Consider the following 23,232-nt stretch of genomic DNA (forward strand, 5'->3'; position numbering starts at 1 on the left):
TTCACTTTAGCGCTAGGCAATATCAATATGTTACGAATCTCAGTAGTGCATGTCCAATCAGTCGACTTGTTTTATTTACGCCGTAAAACTCTATACAAGCTACGAAATATCTTACACATATTAAATATATTGCTTGGCACGTGTTCCCAGTATATACACAAGATCACAGATCAAAAGGTCCACACCAAATAGTCAAAAGGGCCTCAGTTAAACTTAAAAAGGGCAACATGAAAAAAGTATAGAGCATAAATAGTGTTAGAGTATATATAACTTTCTATTAATTTGCTCAGTATATTTCATTAATCCAAATGATTTACAGTAAACTTTGATCAGTAGTGAAACCTGTGTGTTGTATACTAATTAGGTCCATGTCATTACTATGCTTTTATAATAGATACTGCGAAGTCACCAGGATCAAGGTAAGCTGTCCAGTATTTGTCTGGTAATTTGTGTACACCTAATCATGGCATGGAAAATTGATGAATTTTTTAGTTCCTTCTAATTGATGGCCTTTTTTCATCCCAAAGAGATACATGTAGTGCGATCACATATCAGACTGGACGCGAGTGCTACCATGTTGCTGGACATATATGGTCGAAAAATGGGAGTGGCTTAAAAAATTCCCAGGTGCATATATTGAAAAGGGTTTTCACTCTGTACAGTGTATATGAATATAGTTCACCAATTGGTTGTGTCATTTTATTTTGGGAGACCTTCACCAATTGTTTGTTTCACATGTGAGATGCCCCCTTAATGTCATCTTGCCTTACCAGTCACCACGCTCGGGTGAATCTGTACCTATATATGTGCTGCATGGACAAGTATAAGAATACCCCAGGTTAAGAACTCGGATTGTGCTGCTCAAAAGAAGACGTGCTTTGTGATGTTGATGCATGCCTACTGTTAAATATATTTGTTGTGAAATGAATAAAGATGCAAAACATGCAAACTGCATACTTTTATGTTTTATAATGTCGCCACTTTTGGTCTGTGTCCCTTTTGACCTTTCGGTGTGGCCCTTTTATCCTTATGGTGTGGCCATTTTGACCTTTCGGTGTGGCCCTTTTAACCTTATGGTGTGGCCATTTTGACCTTTCGGTGTGGCCCTTTTAACTATGGGTTTGTGACCCTTTTGATTTTTGTGGCCGTTTTGACCAATGTGATTGTGACCATTTTGACGTGTGGCCCATTTAACTATATCCAGTATACAATCATTATGTAGATTACTAGACCATGGCAAGGTTGCCAATGCTTGAAAAGAAGTCAGCACTGCATGGAATTTTCCCATTGGGCTCAACAAACACTATAATAATGGTTGTCGTAAGAGGCGACTAACGGGATCGGGTAGTCAGGCTCGCTGAGGTTGATGCATATCATCGTATAAAGTATCCCAAATGCGAAAATCCATGCTCATTATATGTCAATCCCTGGAATGTCTGGTCCACTCTCGATTACTTACAGACCGCCGTCATAGAGCTGGAATATTGCTGAGTGCGTCGTTAAAAAAACAATCAACATCTACAATATTGCCTGATATATGCGAGTGAAATATAATGATGTAAAGAAACAATTTCTCAGCATATACAGCGCTACAAAGGCTGGTATCGACGTCTTCTTATTCACACCGACAATCCATTCTAAATGATTAAACTATTCTAATGCCGCTTCACTCGATACCTTTCCAAACACCAAAGAGTTCGCGTCTAGTTTTGCCATGAGAGAATGGCGATATACAAACTGAGTTTTCAATGGAAAGCTGGGTTGCCCTTCAGATGTGACATCGCTAAACTGGATTTAGACCCGAAAGCGCAGCTTTACATTGAAAACACAGTACGTTTATCTCACAAATAGACGTCTATAATTATCTCTTAGTTTTAGAGTGTTGTTGTTTCTTGTTTAACGCCGCACACAGCAATATTCCAGCTATATGACGGCGATCTGTAAATAATCGAGTCTAGACCTGACAATCCAGTGATTGACATCATGGACATCGATCCTCGCAATTGGGATACGATGACAGTCAGCGAGCCTGAGCACCCGATCCCGTTAGTCGCTTCTTACGGCAAACACAGTCATCTTTTACGACAAGCCTGCATGGGTTGCTGAAGACCAATTCTAACACGGATCTTCACGGGTCTATTTTTAGAGTGAGTGAGGTGAGTTTAGCGCCGCTTTAAACGCCATTTCAGATTGCGGCGTGTGGTAGAAAAGCGAATAAATGATTGCGTACCACTTTTGTAAAAAGCCACGATCACGGGTAGGGGATCGGATAATGATCTCCGTGAAACTAGTATTCGAACCCACGATCAGCGGGTCTTGGCCAATATAGATGCAAGTGTTCATAAGTTGCTCACCAACTTCGAGAATGTCAATCAAACAGTGATATAAACGATTTGTTTTACATTCTTTAAGACCTTTTCTAAACGACGGTAGACGGCCATATTTTTTTTTTTTAGAAACCGTCAGTGTCATTCTGTGTGCGTGGAAATCAATCAACAATCAAACATGGGTGTACCCGAGAATAATGAGAAGTATTTTTTTGCTTTTGTGCTTAAGTTTACTTATGCGGTTCCCGCGGTTACTTTTTCTCATGGAGTAGACCCTAAAGGCAAAATTAAATTGTCAACAGTACCATAAAAAGTACGTTGTTATTCAGACAACTGTCCTTATACATCTCACTATCACGATGAGTTAAACATGATTTTTCGGTCAATAAGCAGTTGCACAAGCATCCACCTTCTTCAATCATTTATTGAAAACAATTCAATTTTGATTGTATACAAATTGTTATGATCATCTGGTTTCTCAACATTAAAATGAGCAAACTAAACCATGACCATGATCCTATTCGAGTGTGATATCCCGGCATAAATATTGAGATAGGTGCGCAATAATGTTGTATATACATGGTGTTTCGAGTTCTCAGATGAAAGGAACAAAACTGTTTGCTCTACATAAGACGTGATAGGCGCAATTAAAAGATAACGACGATTCAAATATTTGACAAAATCGCGTTTGCTAATATTTTGATAACACGCACGAGCGGATTAAAGAATGACATTATAGTTGTAAGTTGTAACGTAAATAGTATGATACTTTTCGGAATTCCCACAAAGCCCAAATAACTTCCGCTACGCATGCGTTAGAGGAAGCCGCCATTTTTGTGCCGAAATTTAAACCGTTGTGTACTCGGGCCGCAAAAAATTGTGGGATAACTGGATCCATAGCACAAATGTGATAATGACAGTGTCTGACGAGTAGATCGTATCGAGATCGAATCATCATGTGGTGGATTTTATCGACGATCTACTCTTTCATGTATAATTCCCTGCTGGATTTTGTGTTTTTCATTTTGGTTGATGTTGTGGCAAAGACACCTTTGCGAGAAGCAACGTGAGTGGTTTTTTTGTGTGTTACAGGTGCTTGCTACATTACATAACCGGTACCGTCTTCACGCTATGTCGTGTAGTGTTCTGGTTGTGTTCTTGAGCTCATTGATTCTCTATTCTGGTTCTCAGTTTTCTGCAAGTCTTCTACTCTCAGCACACCTGTTTAAATGTTACGGTGTTTCAATTTATGTTTAACATTAGGCCTATTATAGCCATTATACTATGACAAGTATCGTGTCGGCACCATGTTTTAGTGTTAAGATTGTCACTGTGTAATCAATCAACTGAATGTCAGGACAATTCTAGTTTCGGACAAAACATTGTTTATTGCTTTTTCGTTGTTAGTTTTCTTGACAATGTCTCTGACATGCTACCAAGTCGATACATAAATCACTCAGAATAGTGTAAATAAATAATGAAGATAAACTCGGTATGCATTGTAATAATTAAGCAATGCCTTGAACCTTACATACTCGTTAAGCACTGGAATCTTGAACTATCAGCATCTATGAATGATTAGGCCAAGTTGTCAATGTTTCACCTCACATCTAAACCATCCATGTCAACTGATTTTGACCGATTCATTCACACTGGCAGAATTTATCTTTTTTTATGTATGTCCTCTATCAACATGATCAAGTGCTTTTACATTTTACACATCAAAGTCAAAGGTACTACACTTCATCATATTCACGATTTAATGTTTTGTTCGTGTAGTGAAATGAATGAGAATTCTGATAACGATTTGGGCTCATATCAACTGTTCTTGTTGTAATGATTTATAACTTTATTTTGGGATTGTCAGGCCTAGTTGTATCACTCATTTTAGGAATGTTATCATCATGGTAAAGTAAACTTAAATTATTCATTTAAAAATGTTATAAGTTAAACTTACTGGAACATGTTGAGGGTAAGCAAATGCATATATCATGTATATCATGATATTAACAACACACCTAAAATCCAATCAAACTAACAATAACATGCCAAAAGTTTGTTAGGCATTTAAGTTATTTGCTAATCATTTGTTAATCCATTGTGATTTCTTTAAAATGATAATCTTTTAATCACTGCAAAATGTAGACTCATGCTTTAGCTCACTTATTTGAACTACTATTACCATGATTTGAAGCTTTATAAGTATGAGCATATGTACTGAATACTTGAGCATGATCTGTTCATGGAATATGTCTATATAACTACTTGTTTATAAACTCAATCTATTCTGTTTCAGAAAAGCTCTTTGTCACACTAACAGCCTTGTGGCGTAGTAGCATGTCCTGGCGACTAACATATTTAAAATTACATGAATCTTCGCTCTATTCAAATTACTGTGTGCATTGCTGGGTCATTCATGCTCTTGGTTTAAAAAACATTCCTGCTATTATAAAAATAGGTCTAGAGTGAGCTCTCCATACATGAGTGTAACAGTGAATGCGGGTGATCTATTTGTACAAGAGTAGCCAAGCAAACATGTTCCTTACACACCCTTACACTGGCTTGAATAGGACGGCCTCTCGGACTTGAACTACATTCCCCCTGTAATGGAACAGCTAAAAATATTGGGGATTTCACTTCCTAATCATAGATGTTTATAATAATGATGATGATTAATAACTAAATAATTATCATTTTATAATATATGTTTCTTCTGATGCCAAAACAGCTGAGAGCATGCAGAATCTAGTGTCATTGTCAAATGGAAAACACTTTACATGCTATTCATCATTCATGTGCTGCAGTATGTTGTATATTATGTCCCATGAAGATTCCAGTTTAGAATAGGTCTTCAGCAACCCATGCTTGTCATAAGAGGCGACTAATGGGATCGGATGGTTAGGCTCAGTGACTTGGTTGATACATGTCATCATATCCCAATTGTGTAGATCGATGCAAATGATGTCAATCACTGGATTGTCTGGTCCAGATCTGATTATGTACTAACCGCCATCATATGGCTTGAATATTGCTGAGTGAGGCGTTAAACAGACACACATAAAAAGGTACTATATTCATGATTATTAAACAGGATCAGCATGATATAGGGGATTTATTTCTCAGTGTTTATTGTATGGCTTTTGACATGTTTACCATGTTCATGTGTTTGTACGTTTGATCCATTTCAAATTGATAACTTATTTATTCTAAACTTTGGGATAAATTATGAAGCTTAAGCTATAAGATGTCATCAAGATGATAAAACATTGTCAGATAATCAATTGAGTGGTGTACATTGACATATGTATTCTTAGTTCTATAAACTTATTGTTTCAAAATGTAAATTAGAGCATTACCAATCATTGCAACAAATTCATATGTTTTAACAATGTTATGGTTATAACACTTGCTCACGTTCTTAACATGCTTAACATGCTTAACATGCTCTTTTCCAAATGGAAATTATATGATGTTAAGAATGGTATTAAGTCCCTTTTAAAGTTAAATATTCACTTGTCACTACCTTTGATATGCTGAAATTGAAAGATATATCTTGTAGTTGTAGATTAAACCGCTTTGGTACTTTGGAAACGGGTAGTCAGGCCCAGTGCCTTGGTTGATTACTTGTCAACATACCCCAATGCTCACTGCTCACAATATGAAACACTGGATTGTCTTGTCCAGATTTGATTATTTACAGGCTGCCATCCTAAAGAAGTGCATTTTTGCACCCTCACCCCTCTGTAATCATCACTAATGTCACTACCTCATTAACATGATTAATATTGGCAAAATACCCTTTGTTAAAATTTAACTGTCCATCATGAATTTCTCTCAGGTCCTCTTGCATGTCCTCGTAATTTGAATTTTTTATTAAGGGTGATTATGATATCTATTATGTTTTTATTTCTCCAGGAATGATGATGAGAAGAGGACAATTTGGTTGTATGAATCACTCATCTTGTCTGCTGTGTCAGTCGGCATCTACCTGTTTGACCATGTGCCCTACCTCCTGCTTCTGCTGACCACTGTCACATTCATATATACTCAGCTGTATGGCCGCATAGACTTCCGATACTGGTGGAACCTCCTGAAAACACGATGGGAGGAGTACCAGCAGCACGAGGAGAGCATGGAACACATGCGCGAGCAACTGTCTCGCCAGCGCCACCCTGTCCAGCCCAATACCACAATGCCATTCCCTCCATACTACCAGCAGGTGCCCCCTGGAGGAGTGGGGCCGTACAGTGCAGCAGGGACCGACCACAGTGCCCATCTAGTAAGTCAGAAACAGGGACATAGTCAAAAAGAACCTCATAGTTGGTTTTGGTCTAGACCCTCCAAATGGCTAAGCCTAAGACAGAGAGGCCCACAGCCTGTCCCTGACCCTGTAGTTTCTAGGGAGAGTCCGGTGACATCCAGACAGGGTGTCCCAATGGTAGGACGCAAACTGGAAGACAATCTACCCCAGAAAGTGGCCTGGTTTGATGGGAAAGAACTGCGTCGCCGTCCACTCCGCCCAGAAGGTTCAACACTTCTCCCCAAGCCTATTGCAGGGTCGTCTTTAGCTGCAGGGGCATATTCGGGAACATCAACAATCAGAACTAAATTTATGTCAGCTTTTGGACTGAACAGTCAATCCCCCAAACCCCCAGGGTTGAAAAACAATGGTCAGAATCTGTGTTTTATGAACTCCATTGTGCAGTCTCTAGCTCGAAGTCCTCACCTTGTCACCTACCTCTCAGTAGATGCTGCCAAAGAACTGGAGTGTGGAGTGGCCGAGTCACTCCTCCTCACAACCTTTGTAGAACTCCTCCAACAGTGCAGTCTCCCAGTCGGAAGCAACGATGTTAGTGTCCTTGACCACACTACCTTCAGACAGTCTGTGTCGGCCCTCAACAGCGGCCTGATGGCTCCACCAGGTCAAGGTCAAGTCCAGCAGGACGCAGCTGAGTTTCTTATGTGGTTGTTGGAGTCAGTGCATAACATTCTCAATAAGAACCGGAAGGCTCTGCAGGCTGGTACTGATTGCTCACTACTTGTCTACCTCATCTTATTGCTTGTCACACGTTCGTCATTAATTGGATTGCATGCGGAATGTCCTCCCGATCTCCAAACCCCTCAGCCCCCACCCCCCCCCACCCCCCCTAAATAATCTGCCCACCATATCTAATGGCTTGCGCTTGTAATCTTGTGGATTTCATGGGTGTTGGATTTTGTTGGTGAAATTTTCATGTTTTATCAATGAATGCTTTTTGTGCAATAGTTAACATATTTCCATTTTTCAGTTTTAAAATTACCTTTGATTGTTTACATGTTTCTCACATTAACGCCTACTTGCCAAAACTTGGCCCTTAGCATCATTTTCAGTAGATTTTAGTGTGGACTATTATCACAGCGTTAGAAATTGGCACTAGTCCTGTAGTCCTTGCCAAACTGCCAAATATTTAAGGTATCATAAGGACTAGTAGAAATTTGCCATTTTAAAGGGTTTTGCTACATGTTATCATGATAAGGACCAGTAGACTAAAAGTGTTAGTTTCTACAGCTGTATTAGCTGGGCATACATGATCGAACAGAAGTTTACTTGACCTAGACTTTGGACTAGTGGCAAGTATTCAGCATCAAGGTCTTTCATTTTCATTCATGATTTTAATTGTAAATATATTTGTAAAGATGCGATACCAATTAGCATGGTAAGCATGAGAAGGAAAACACTTTTACAATACACAAACGAGCAGAAGACTCTCCATCTCAGACCTGCATACACTGTATTTCAGAATTTATAAATCTTGCTTTATATACTATCTGGAAGTGAATCCACATATCCTACTGCAACTTACATGATTTGACATCTGTTTAACACTGCACACAAGACGCTTTCTCGCTCAATTGGTCACTGACCTAATGATCTGTGGGACTGACATTAGTATACAGTTTTAATTGTCTATTTTTTGGTCTGTCTATATTACCTTTCATGTGACAACTCCAGCAAGTGTATCTCCTTTTCAAATATATTTATATTTTTTATGCTTATAAGTACTTGCAGCATGTGTACAGTATACTTACCTGTACAAGTGTAGCGAGGGGAAATAGGAAGCGTGATGCATGACTCACAGTACACAGTGCTTGTTTCAGTTCATGTGAGGTAGATCTGATGCCTCCACTTGTATCTTGAACAAAACAATACAGTTAAGTATGTATGACTAGAGTAAAGAAATTATTATACTATGGCATCAGCTATATTATTAATTTTTTCTTGACAATTCTTTTAGTATTATTATCCCCAAGCCACGGAGTGGGGCTGTGTGGATAGAGGAACAGAGTTTGTCCGTACGTCCGTCCGTCTGCTTCTCAAAGGGGACAGATTTTCTTAAAAAGTATTTAAATTAGAGAAATGTAATTTTACATTACACTGATATCACTAGTCATGATCTTAAATGGGTTTGCAAATTGGTGTCTTGAATTAATTTTTTACACAGGTATTGACCTTGCCCCATGCTTTTCAATATAGTGCATAGTGTATGCAATGGGGACAAATCCTCTCTCAAACTACTAAAGTTACATGAATGAAAGTTTGCATGCTTGTCTAAGTGATACTTGTTAAGACTGAGTTTGAACTGGTGTCGTACATTTTTTTTTACATCCTTGTATATATATAGTACATTATTATCTCTTATTCCATTATGACCCCCTGTGGGGATTCTGGTAGAACCTGTTCCCAGCAACCTAAGCTAGTCGTAAGACTCCTTTTAAATAATAATTCTCAAGGGTCTGGGAGACAGAATACGTGTCATTGAACCCCAATGGCATGGATCATTGTTCATGATACGAATCACTGGATGGGTTGGTCCACTTGATTATTTACAGGCTGCAGTCAAGTAGCGGGAATATTGCTGATTGCAGTGTTAAACAACAAACAAATCATTCTATTGTGAAATACACCGTGGCCCCATTCGCTACTCAGCGAGAGAAAGTAACAGTTTTAGTTCACTAGTCCTTATAATGATAACATATAGCAAAACTCTTGAAAAGGGAAAATTTCTACTTGTCCTTATGATACCTTAACTATTGACCAACTTGGCAAGGACTATTACACTAGAGCAAATTTCTAAAGCTGCTACTGTAGCCCCATTTTAAACCAGGTATGAATGACAGTTAGACGAACACTTAGTTTATGAAAACATTTCTTTAAAATATTTGTAATTTTTTTCTTCATGCTGCTGTTTTCATATATACAGCATAAGGAAACTAGACTTGGTTTAATTTGATCGAGACATGCCTAGGCTTTTAGTAAAAATAATGTCTCTATATGTATAAATTCCACAGTCATGGCGCAAGACTAGAGAATGACAGTGTTCAAGGCTCGATTTAGCTATAAAACATGCACCAATACAACATATTATTGGAAAATGCAACCTAATATCTTTGTCAAATATTTTAATTTTTGTGTCTAACCCTTACTTGTTCACCATGTTCACACATCGATCTTTGAACACACTCAATACCTCTAAGCTTTATTTACAATACTACATGAGTATTGATTAATCCCTGTTTTATATTTAATTTGTCATGCTTTTATTGGCTTGACGTCATCAAACCGTGGGTACTACAAGATTATGTGCATTGCGTTTTACAGCAATAAGTCATTAATTTATATGATTTATCAGCCTAGATGTCCAGCACAAGCTAGTGTTGTTCCTTAATCTTTCTTCGACGTTATGATTGAAAATCATGACAAGCATGAAGCAAAAGTCAATAAAGACATTTTAGACCATTACCACAAGCAGTTCAGCTGCTGATAATAAATCACATGACAGTTGTAAGTACTAATTGTATAGAACGTCACAACACATTCATCAGATATCTGAAATTGTAATTATTTAGACAGTTAGTACATCAATTTCATAAATGTATAGGACCAGGGTGCAACCTGGTTTTGTTTGGTGCAACTAGGCTTTCATGTCAACATGCATCTGGGGCAAGTGAAATCAAGTTCCTTAAATCATGCCCTGGGCCCACTTGCACAAAGTGATCTTAGTGCAAAGATGACTGGAACTCCCATACTTTGACATAGGCTTACGATAGTCTTAGCGCTAAGAAGTAAGATTGCTTTGTGCAAGTGGGTCCAGGTGTTAGCCGTGACAATGTTCTATCATGATTGAAATGATTGTTGATGTTACCAGTACTTGGCTTGTGTACGCCCTCAACTACAGCTGATATTGTGAGCATACGCTGATAAGGACATGCATCTGTGTTCTGATAATCAAAACTCCCATATTTTAGCATAGACTTCTAACAGTTGCAGCACTTGGATCGTTTTGTGGAACAGGGCTCAGGATTTTCTAGCTAAGAGTAGATTATAACAGATTTAATACACTGGTGTAGTTACTTGGATAATTGAGGATGATGAATGGTATGTAAATCGTTCTCCAGTCTTTCTGAATATGACTCAAATTGTGAATGCATCTTACGCAATGTATGATTGCTTGACTATAATGAATGAGTAAATATTGTTTGACTATAATGAACGAGTGAGTAGATATTGCTTGACTATAATGAATGAGTAAATATTGCTTGACTATAATGAATGAATAAAAAATGCTTGACTATAATGAATGAGTGAGTAAAAAATGCTTGACTATAATGAATAAGTAAAAAATGCTTGACTATAATGAATGAGTAAAAAATGCTTGACTATAATGAATGAATAAAAAATGCTTGACTATAATGAATGAGTGAGTAAAAAATGCTTGACTATAATGAATAAGTAAAAAATGCTTGACTATAATGAATGAGTAAAAAATGCTTGACTATAATGAATGAGTAAATATTGATTGATTATAATGAATGAGTGAGTAAATATTGCTTGACTATAATGAATGAGTAAGTATTGCTTGACTATAAGTATTGACTGAGTAAATATTGCTTGACTAATGAATGAGTAAATATTTCTTGACTCTAATGAATAAGTAAATATTGCTTTGAGTTGCATTTTGCAATGCAGCAGTTAATAGTGTCTTTAACATGAAAAGTGTCGTGTTTGCATACATTGTAATTGTATCATATCACAGCACCTAATGGTCACATTGAGATAATATTGTATTGCAACAAAGTGAATTGATACAGCCTTTGCACACACTATGAATCATTTCTCAGGTTAATTTGTCAAAGAGAAATAAAATTGTAGTTTACTGGGTTAGACCACTTGACAAATTTGACAAATACCTGATCGACATTGTATCCTGATAGTTGTGGTCATTGCTCAAAGTCAAAGTCCTAGAATCCATAACTGTACAGGCCTTGGATGATACAGCTGTAACACTGACAGTCACCCTCTGATGCATCACATGTTATTCAAGATCGCACAAATTAGACTTATTTTTACATCTTCTTATATGGTAAAAATGCCTTAAAGAATATATATGTCAAACTTGTCAAAACTGAACAGATTCCTGCAACCTAGATGACCAACCTGTTTTCAATTTTCAACAAAATTTATTTGCTTTTTTCATTTACTCATATCCAGTGAATAAAGGCGTCATAGGTTTGTCTTCAATCTGGAAAAGTAGCTGGCAGAAAGAATGTGTCTGTAAGCAACAAACAAACAAACAAATAAGGTTATACACCATGTACACTGAGATAGAAATTACTGTTAGCCAGTGTCAACAAAAACATTCAATGTTCTCACAGTAAACTACATTTTCACTTCCTCATTGACAAAATGTATTTCATGGTTGACTTTGCTAGCATGCAGTTTTTTTAACATTTTTGTGTGAGCAAGATTTAAATATCACAACCTTTTCATAGCTCCAGCATTAACTGTATACCCTCCTTCCTCACTGACTCACTCGATCAATACTGATCAACTTAACAGTCATTGGTTTGGAACTGCACTCTCTTGCCCCGATCATGTATTGATTGTCAGTTGTTGCATGTCAAGTACACTGTGGAGAGCATGCTTGCTACTGTTTCTGTTAGATTGTAGCATATTAGGTTATAGTTTTTCTTATTTGTCTTTTATGTCTGTAAATGTAAGTTAAGATATTAATAATGGTGGTTGTTATGGTGTCCCAGAGAATGTGTCATCAACTTTAATCAAACCATAGAATAATTCCAGCATGTTCAGTATGATCATTATGGAAATTTACAGATACTTTTTCAGCTGACCTGAATCAAAGGGTCATGTGGCCTCTGTCATGATGAAGTGTTCTTCATCAGTCTTTGTAACAACCTTGAAACTTAACATGCCCCCTGAAATCATAATGCTTATGTTGAAACTTGCAGGCAAAGGTGTTTCTAAATAATACATAAATACTTGTAGACAGAATTTGAATCTGATTAAAACATACACAAATCATATTTTGAAAATGTCTTTTTGGATCATTTCCTATTATTTACCATTTTTTCACCTACACTGTTATTTAACCTGCGGCGTTTATTATTGTATTTTGAACCTTTATTGACCTGTATGATTTTACTTTAGATAATTGAGAATTTTGTCTATTTGCTCTTTGAACACCTTGTGAGCTACATATCTTTGAGTAGTTTTGTTTCTTGCCGAATTCAATTCTTTTATACAGGAATGCATGAACACAAATACATTGATCATGTTGACCCTGGTAGGATGGAAATAATGGGAAATTTGATCCACACTGATTTATCATGCAGTACTATTAAACAAGCAATAAATCTTTTGAAATATGCAATATTTAGTTTTGAAAGAATGCTGGATCATGCTTTGTGTTCCGAGAGTCAATGCGATGATGGATGCTAGTGTTGGATTCCATGCAGTGTGTACTCCCCTGTTTCAGACAAGACCAATGGCTCACGGAGGGGTGAGGAGCGGTTTTCAAGCCCAACATTGGCAGTGCTAAAGTTCATCTACGGTGACCTCAACTCTCGGACAATACTTGACCTTAAGGATGCGTGTAGACGAGAGGTAATTGTCTCTTTAGAAGCAATCTCATTAAAATCAGACCTCAGTTCTCGCTACCGCTATACAAAGATCTGAGGACATCCCATTAGGGGTCACATCAAAACGACCTTTCATCTGACCAATCAGAGCATCGCTTACCAGATTATGAAAGTGACAGTCAGAATGGGATTTCTGATCATGCAACCTGGAAAACTTTAACTCAAAACGATAGTTACAGGTTTTAAGACCGAATCCATACAATCCAGACCATCTCTTAGCCATTCCAGAATGTTCTTTTGTTCAGGTTTCAAATTTGTAATCGAGAATTTGTCAAAATATGTTTCGAAGCGTAGTCGCCAATTTGAAATTAGTGCCGTAAAGCACGAGAAAGCTGCCTTCTGATTTGTCATTCCATTGGTCGGTCAAAGTTTGCGCTGATATATTTACACATGCGCTAATATCTTTACACATCTTCTTTGTTTACTAATCAAATGCAGGCTTGCACACCAGAATATCTTTACACATCTTCTTTGTTTACCATGTTTACTAATCAAATGCAGGCTTGCACACCTAAATATCTTTACACATCTTTATTTACTAATCAAATGCAGGCATCACCTATTCCTGTACTCAACTGCAGTGAATAATGCACAAAAGCCCTCATGCGACATGTGACACACTTATGTAATTTTAGTAATTGACCCAAATATATAGTTTGTTGCTACTATTTGTTTTCTACTATTTGTTTTCTTTGATGATCAAAATGTTACCTTCATATGTCAAGTGTACAGTTTTCATGTATCATATGTTATCATTCTATGACCTTACTATCAAGATATGTATGGTATCAAATGTATTGTTAGAGCCCAATTTAATCAGGTTTATGCTTCTGAAACATGTTGAGAGCTTGAGTGAGCTTGACACGCCCCTTCTGTCACGGGTGATGTCACTATGATGACCACTATCTGTTTCTGTGTCTACAGCAGGGGCTAGTACAAATTCCAGCAGGCTAGTACAGTTGCCCAATTTCCCCATTGTTTTAACATTACAAGGGCATTTTATCTTTACCCGGGCTAGTAAAGCTTTTCAATTAAATTCTAACCCTGCTATAGGGGTTACATTTTCATCTGATATACATTAATTGTCTTGGTTAACAGCCAGTGGGGTAGTGGATAGCATGTCTGCCATGAGAGCAGAAGGTTGGTGATTTGATCCTCTGGCCGCATAATACCAAAATATGTTAATATTTGGTACTTGTTGTTACCCTGCCTGGTGCTTGCCATTAAGGGGATAAAACAATGACTGTCAGTATGCTGGGTCAGAGTGGGGTATACATGCAGCATAGTGTCTCAGTGGCCTGCACTGACTTGTCCAAGCAGCCACACACACACATGCCCCTTTTCAACTCACCTAATGTGAAATTTAGTCTCGCACTAGAATGAAAAAGGGGAAAACTTTAAGTTGCATCAATCATATTCATTTTTGTTACCACAATTTATAAGATATATTCCTGTATAACAGTAAAATAGAATACTCCTGAGAACCTTCTTCTCATCCATTACCGGGTATGCTATATTTCACTCCGACCTTTACACTTAATAATATGAAAATCTCTTTTGTCCAAAAATATGCACATCAAATTTGATCTCATCACACAAAATTACTTACTGTTTATTTGAATTAATTTCTAGATTGAGCTTGCCAATGGACTTGAGAACGACTCTTATGCTGAGCCAATACAGCGTCTTTCTGACTTGGAGTGGCTTCAGCACAAGCAGGAAAATGAATCTATCATAGATGATCTCTTCACTGGGCAGCTTGTAGAGGCCTATCACTGTCTAACAGACAACCACATATCTGTGAACCTTCAAGCTTTCAACATCCTCCCTGTCCCCATCGCAGCACCACGGGAAGTCTCAGGGGTGGTGTATCTAGAAGACTGTTTCACTAGTTTCTGCCATATAGAGCATCTGATGGGGCCAGATGAAATGGACTGCACATTTTGTAGAGCAGATGCCAATAAGGGCAAGAAGAAGGTGAAGAAGAACGCAGTGAATGATGTGTATATGTCTAGCACGCCACGGACTAGAAGTGTGACACGGAACATGAGCATTGACTCGGCAGTTCAAAGCCCAGCTCCCCCTCCAGCCTTCATGTCCCCCATCGTCGGGCAGAGGGACGTTATTAATGATAGTGGTTTCCATGACAATATCTTCAAAACCTCCACTCCCATCATTGAGGCTTGTCAGGGGATTGGGAACCAAACTCGGCAGCATATTCGAGACGTGCAACGACGGTGCCTTTTAAGACAGTTACCTGAGTGCCTGGCTATTCAGCTAATGAGATTTACCTACAACCAGCGCACTGGTAGGTCCAGGAAGATTAAAGCGCCTGTTAGCATTCGTATCAAAGATCTCAACCTGACCAACATCATCTATGACACAGTGACGCGAAGAGAAGATCTCACAGCTATCGACCTCAACCACTCGTACAACCTCTTCAGCGTCTGCGTCCACCTTGGAGCTGAGAGCACAAACCATGGCCATTACATCAGTTACTGTTTGGTGGATGACAAGTGGTATCGGTTTGATGACGAGAATGTCGCGGAAGTGAACATGGAATATGAGCTGACAACTAGAGAACTACGCGAGAATGCTTATATTCTTTTCTACAAACGAGTTCACAACTAGACTTTGTTATTCCTACCCTATCTAATCTCATAGCGGCATTGTCAAAGTACCAAGCTAAATAGGGCAGTTTGGGTTACTTATATAGGAACCCTTGTGAAAATGTTCTTGAAACTTTTAACGTGAACACAGTAACATTCAGATGATATTAGGAGAATCATACTAGCAAATCGTTAGCGCCATATTTGGCAAAAAAATTACCCTGGAAGGTTTTTGGTTCATGTTGTCTACTTGGAGACAAAAAGTTTTTTTAATTTGTCTCATATTCAAAACAGTTTGTTAGGTTTTTTTTCAAATAATACATTCTTAGTTCTTAACCAATGTCTTCAGAGCAAATCATCTAATAAGAAATAAAATGTTATTAAAGTAATATTTTAATACAGCTTAATGCACAGAACAGTCAAACATTCTTTAATGTTGGAGTAACGACAAATGACAAGAAACACCACAACTGCATTGTGAGGTAATCTTGGACAAAAATACCAGGGAAACCATTCATTTTGTTACTTAATGGAAAAACTAGTATGTTTTCTAATCAAGTCCAAGTAAGGAAGCCATTCATGTTTAGTTACTGGTATACACTTTTGTGATTATATGGCATTAGGTGCAACTTTTACAAGGGCTGTGTACTTTGGGTTGTCTTAGACTTTGGTTCCATATAAGTGACACTAGGATGCACACACAGTGTGATATTCCTGACATTGTAATACTGACTGGGCGGGGCCTGTAAGGAATGAATTGACCAAGACAGCTTTAAGGATATGAAAACTTGGTTCTCAGTCAAGTAATTATGAAATCCAGTATTGTTCTTGATGCATAATTTTTCAAATTGAAGTAACTCGAGATGTTTGGTGATGCTGAAGCAAGTGTAGGTCATTTCACTATTTTAATTTATGTGGAGTAAAGTTGAAAGAATCTAATTTGATAGTTATGAGCGTATCAATAATTGAAACTTCTGATTATTTCTTTAACCCAGTCAAAGTTTATTTTAGAAGGTTTAAACTTACCAGAAAAATTACTTCAAGGGAGATAATATTTTCTTGGAATTGTCAATCATTGATTGTAAAAAAAGTTGTCTTCTTTCGTGTATTTGAAATGATTAATGGGAAATATCGTCAACCCCATCACCACTCATCAAGTATTCAGATTGTTGACACATGCATATTGATAGCCAGACAGAGAAAGTCAGTTTTCAGATTCTCCTTCAATACTGATTCTAATGTTTTTATCATGATAGGATTTTATCTATACTTGTTTGTAATATATTATCAGTGACATTATTTATTGGCATTTGGGAAAAAGGTTTTAAAAATTGTAAAACACGATAGCCTTTTTAAGTATGTAAAGTAGAAACACTTTTCTCGATTATGAGCTTCAATCGGAAATATCGAGGTAATACATTCAATCTTATTACATGCCAGTGTCAGATTAGGACTGTAATCTACCAATTTCTATCTTACTTTTAAATGACATGAATATTTCTGAGAGTGATGATGAATTTATAAAGTTTCAGTTCTCTACAATTGACTGCCATATTAATGAAAGTAACAAGAGATAGGAAATGTTAGCAGTCACATTTTACATACCATCACAATCTTAACATGCTAAATAGGGTTTGTCTTGGATAAACTAAACTTTCCTAAAATGAACTGACCTGACCTGTCAATCGATATTTTCACTAAACTATAGTGATAACAGACAAAGAAGTGTAAGAATTATTGAATAATCATGCCATTTCATAACAAACAAAGAAAAATGAACTGTTATAAATGAGGCAAGAATAGTTGAACTAATTTTAATTGAATATTTTTATATTTTAACCCAGTTTGTACAACAAACACTTGGTAATTTTAACTGTTACGTGGAGGTATTTTATGCCTGTACGTAACAATTAGTGTGAATCACTCACTGAAAAATTTATTCTTTCAGCTGAAGTTCTCTTGTTTGGGTCAGCTTCATGTCTTGTTTTCCATCGATCATGTTACTTTGTGAGACTACGCATAAACTGTTTTACATGGTTTTTAAATGGTGCTCTGAGTTGTCAAGCAGGCCACTGTACCTTGTTGTAGAAACTATTTTTGTAAACTTATTTAAACTTCACTAGCACGTCTGTGAATAGGCGTGAGAATAGAATGTGAATAGCAATTGCTTCTGTTGCATAATGTGAATCTGGCTGATATTCAATTGAGAAAGTTGTATGCAAATCAAACTGTGCATTTATATATTTCATTATGTCTGGTGCTTATGACAAGTCTTCTAACTGCCATAACAATACCAACTTATATAAATGGTATAAATCAACAGATATTGTATCACTCATGTTTGTCCTCTTGATCATTTCTATGGGTTTTTAAGAATATTAAGGATATAACAACTTCTTGTTTAAAAGCTGCACTGTTGCAGCTATTCTAGCAGTAGACTGGGTTATTTTGTGGGAATCTGAAAATATCTCGCTGAAATTGTTTTGAGCATATTGGCTCAAAATATTTTGAATTTGTTACAAAGAATGAATATGTTTGTGAATATTGAATATCTTGGTTATAATGTAGAAGTAAGGCTTGAAAGTTCGTTAGTCCATAAAAAATGAAAACAGTGTTTCTCATAAGAAGCTTCTTGTGAAACTTTGAGGGCACCAGGCTTTGTTTCCCCCACCCCCCCAAAAAAATACATGTAACAATTTTTCCCAGTTAGTAATTTATTATTTATTTAAATGATTATATATGTTATCCTTGTAATGAATAATATTGGCTTATATGCAGGTACAGATGAGTGAGTGAGTGAGTTGGGTTTAGCACCGCTTTTAACAGTATTCCAGTTATATCACAGCGTGTCAGCTTAATGTGGGAGGAAAGCCTGAAGTGATGCAGGTCTCAGACGTTTACCTCTTCAGTGAAACCCAAGAGCACAGGTATGGTGCTGACAAACCTAGAAACATAATCGGGGCGAACCGGGATTCGAACCCACAATCATAGGTTTCTGGCATGAACAAGGGACGCAACTCTGCACAGTGAATCGCGGCGCCTTAGACGACTGGGCCCCCCGTGCCCCCTAGGTACAGATGATAATGTGTAATACATTCAGAATTGAGACTGTAGATGTGATTTCGTCAGTAGAATTCATAATAAAAATAATGCATCAGGGGACAAGGGCAGCCTGAAAATGTGGAGAGTCAAGATTTCATTAACTGCTGAGGACTAATACCAGTAGTCTTGAATAAATATGCTCAGGTCTCGTGGCTAGTCAATAAGTTTAGGAACTTTATTACATTCACATTGGAAATGAGATGTTATCAAAATGATTTTTTAAAAGGAATGGTTATGCTGGTGGTAAAGTAGAAAAATACTTTACTATATCTGACATTCATTATTTACGTGAATAATTATGTTACTTACAGTTGTTGATGAGCAGTTGCCTTTGTTATTGCATGGCTGTTTCCTGCTGATTTCTGACATGTTTGTTATTGGTAGATCTGAAGCGGTCTGTCCATTTCTTTAGGTCCATGTCAGTATTAAAGTTGTTTGATATTATATACCCTTCTTGGTTTGAATTAGTGCAATGGGTAGCTTTAGGATTGCTTGTAGTTCCTACGACTTGGGTTTTGTTCTCCTCATGGCTACATTGTGTACCCCGTTCCCGGTGTTTCCTTGCAGTGGCTGGAATATTGAAGAAAGTGACCTAAACCATACCAAAACACTTTATTTCTGTTATTTTTTGTTGCAGCCAATTTATCATCTACTTTACATTATGATTTGTTTTGATTTAAGCAATTTTGATAGTGAAACCGGTTTACACAATTTATCTCTTTTGCAAACAAAACTATACAGTTTTATGAAATTTATTGCCTAATGTTATGTTTAAGTGTTATAAACTAATGTTGTGCACATGAGCCAAATGTTGTTTCTATGTGCATCATCAACTAAGTTTTAACCATACTGTCAACATTACTTATTTCAAAGCAATAGTACCAAATGTCCAAAATGGTTCCTACCATGAAATTTAATGATCACAGTTTCACTGTACCCACCATGAAATTTAATGATCACAGTTTCACTGTCTCATCACGATTTTGGTCGAAAAAGTTCCCATAAAGTTGTACTGAAAGTTCTTGCATGTGCCCCAATGCACTTGTAAATGACATGAATCAGCGACAAGGACAGTGAAGCATGTTGATAATGAATGCGGATGGGCTTAGTTTGGCCATCTCTTTTTGCAGTCTTAAATGTGTAAGCTTTAAGTTTTCATAAAAGAACTTGCAAAACCTCGTTGGTGTTAATCCTGTATGCAACATTGCTTGACAAAGTACATTGGTAAAACTGTAAGTGGGTGTTAATAACAAGGATTTACTTACACATGTAATTAATCATCTTTGTTATCCATCTTTTGAAGGAAATGAGTACCGGGTATATGTAAAATTATGAGGAACGATGTTTTGATTACACCAAGTACACCACATGAGTTAGGTGCTGAAAGACATTGGTCAACTCCAGGGCCCCATTCCACAAAGTGGTCTTAGTGCAAAGACAATCGTAACTCCCATATTTTAACATAGATTTAAGGCAGTCATTGCACTTTGATCGCTTTGTGAAACAATACTCTGGGACTGAGCCTTTGAAATGCAATCCATGTCGATGCTAATGAAATTTGTTTTTCTTGTGTTAAAGAGACTTATGTTTTGGTTAACTTACTGAGTTTAAACTTTAAAGGGTAGTAAATTACAACGTATTTGACAACCACAAACGTTTGAAATGTGTAGAATAGATTACTGGTGGCTTAGCTAATGTGCAAGGGGAGCTTGGGTAGCCTAGTGGTTTGAGCGTTCACTCATGAGGAAAACTCGGGTTCGATTCCTCGCCATGGGTACACTGTGTGTAGCCCATTACTGATGTCCAATGCTGTTATGTTGCTGGAATATTGCCAAAAGCAGCGTAGAACCATACTCACTCACTGCTGTGATATTTCTGGAATATTGCTAAAAGCGACATAAAACCATACTCACTCACCCAGTCTAATGTGCAAACAGATTTGTTGTTGCCATAATAAAAATAATCAAAGGGCACATCTGTTTCAAAGACATGAAAATGTTCTCATGTTGTATTTGGAACTGTAATCAAAAGAAACAATGTCAAAATATTATGTGATCACTTTTTACTACGAACGTTCTCAATAACTATTTGAAATGACTTAACAGGCATTATATGAATTCTTCAGCGTTTCCTTGCTTCTGCTGTGTTCTTAACATTAGGTTTGTTAACCTTTTGCAAATATATCATTAATGATAGGTCTTACTTTCTGACTTGCTTTGCAGAACTTCAAGAATATGAGGATATTGGTATTTAGCAATTTTAAAGGGACTTGGACAGATACATATGTAATTAGCAGTTCACAAAAATATTTGTTGAATAGTGAAAAAAATAAATGCACAGTTATGAAACATTATCAATATCTTGTCTCCATTCATTTTTCGTCTGGAATCATTGCTTGAAGATCTTAGTTTCTGATTTAGGGGCAGTTGGGTACCCTAGTGGTTAAAGCGGTCGCTTGTCACCCTGAAGCCCCGGGTTCAATTCCCGACATGGGTACAATGTGTGAAGCCCATTTCTGGTGTCCCCCGCCGTGATATTGCTAAGGTCCCTTGCTAGTTTCTGATTTTTTATCTTAAATAGGCACCATGTGGCTACTGTGCAGCACAGTTGACTAACTCCCTGTTGTGACCTATGTGCCAACGTACCTCAGGAGCTTAAATGGGTCATCAACCATTCACCATGACAGGCATTGTGGGGGCGAATGGTTCGCCAATGCCCCATGATTGCCTTAAAAGCTAACTGAAGGGGATTTGGTGGTTACAGTATGTAGCTGGGTCAGGAGCATGGGTTCCAATCTCTGATCCTTCCTGATAATGATCCTTGTGGTGTGTCAGCACCCTACCTGTGGCTTTCACCAAAGACCTGCAGCATTTGACATTCTCTCATATTGAGCTGACACACTATGATACAAATACTTATCAGAGCCTGGTCAAACCCAACTCACATTGGATAGGAGTAGGAAAAGATGAAAATAAGACATGATGAGAAGGAACATTACCCATGAATTATTTGTAATTACTGTTTCTTGTATTATCCAATATTACATCTCCAGAGTTGGTCTGATGTTATTATTGAAGTATTGGTAAGATGAATGCATCTACATTTCCAACTGGTTATAGAGCACGCTTGTCAAACAGAAGACCAGGGCCTGGTTCCACAAGACTCCCATACTTTACCACGAGCTAACAGTGGTAGCGCAACGATTGCCCTTGCGCCTCCGGCACAAAGCAACCTTCGGCTCAGGCAAGCATAGAACACTGACTAAAGATACATTTTTGAGACATTAAGGACTGAACCATACATATCAACAAGGAGAATAAAGACAACAGTTTGTACATGGAGACGTAAGATATTAATACGTATGCCCTTTACCCCGTCTGGCGCTCGGTAGGTGAAATCCTAGGTAAAGCGTTCAAAAAGTTTTATGGGGGACATATGGAGGACATTTCCATTTGTGACGCATCAGTTATGAACATGATGTCCGATGCAACTCCCTATTTTGTCTTGTACCCTATGTTCCCGTGTTTCTTCAGGTGAACAATTGATTTGCCTTTGCATGTGAAGGGTGCCACCGATTGGGCAGGATACACTCACCTTTTCGTCAACACTTATTTAACATTTAATCGTGTTTCATGAACACATGTTCCTCAAAAAGGCAGAATCGTACAATGAAATCTGCTCTTAGCCGATATTTATTATGATATGGATAAATTTTGATAAATGTAACAATGAAAGTGTTCCCGGAGTCTGAAATCGTATTTACAAGAACACACCAAAGACTACAAGCAGTCTTGTGTCCGTTCGAGCATCAATCGTCAATATTTATTAATATTTCTGCTAAAAGCAGACGATTGTAGATTCCGACTATATCATGAGCATGTGTTCATGAATCACCATCAAAAAGTGATGATACCAGGCATCCTCGAAAATATTAGCGTATCCTGCCCACCACAAACACACGCAGAGGCAAGTTAATTGTTCACCTGATTAACACAGGAACATACGTTCCGACTCAAAATAGAGAAATGCATCGGACCTAAATTTTGTCACTGATACGTCAAAGTGGAAATGCCCTCCACATGTGTACCATTTAGCTGACAGCAAGGTACAACATAACTCACTTACTTGTCCACTCAAGGCCTCCGTAGGAAGAGTTCATTGTCTTCTACTTGCGTAATTATTGAAAACCAGGATAATCATATCTAATGATACAAAGA

General features: G+C 37.5%; 1 protein-coding gene across 1 annotated transcript; it reads left to right on the forward strand.

Annotated features, from left to right (window-relative positions):
• Positions 1–3,142: 3,142 nt before the first annotated feature.
• On the forward strand, positions 3,143–18,295 carry LOC124135440. The gene is made up of 4 exons (XM_046500771.2): positions 3,143–3,393; positions 6,243–7,348; positions 13,142–13,269; positions 14,937–18,295. Exons 1-4 carry the CDS (start codon positions 3,284–3,286, stop codon positions 15,933–15,935), a joined length of 2,343 nt encoding a protein of 780 aa, XP_046356727.1. The 5' UTR covers positions 3,143–3,283; the 3' UTR covers positions 15,936–18,295.
• Positions 18,296–23,232: the final 4,937 nt, after the last annotated feature.

This window comes from Haliotis rufescens, unplaced genomic scaffold (assembly GCF_023055435.1).
Source record: "Haliotis rufescens isolate VD_foot unplaced genomic scaffold, xgHalRufe1.0.p SCAF_70, whole genome shotgun sequence".
NCBI classification, from domain to species: Eukaryota; Metazoa; Mollusca; class Gastropoda; order Lepetellida; family Haliotidae; genus Haliotis; species Haliotis rufescens.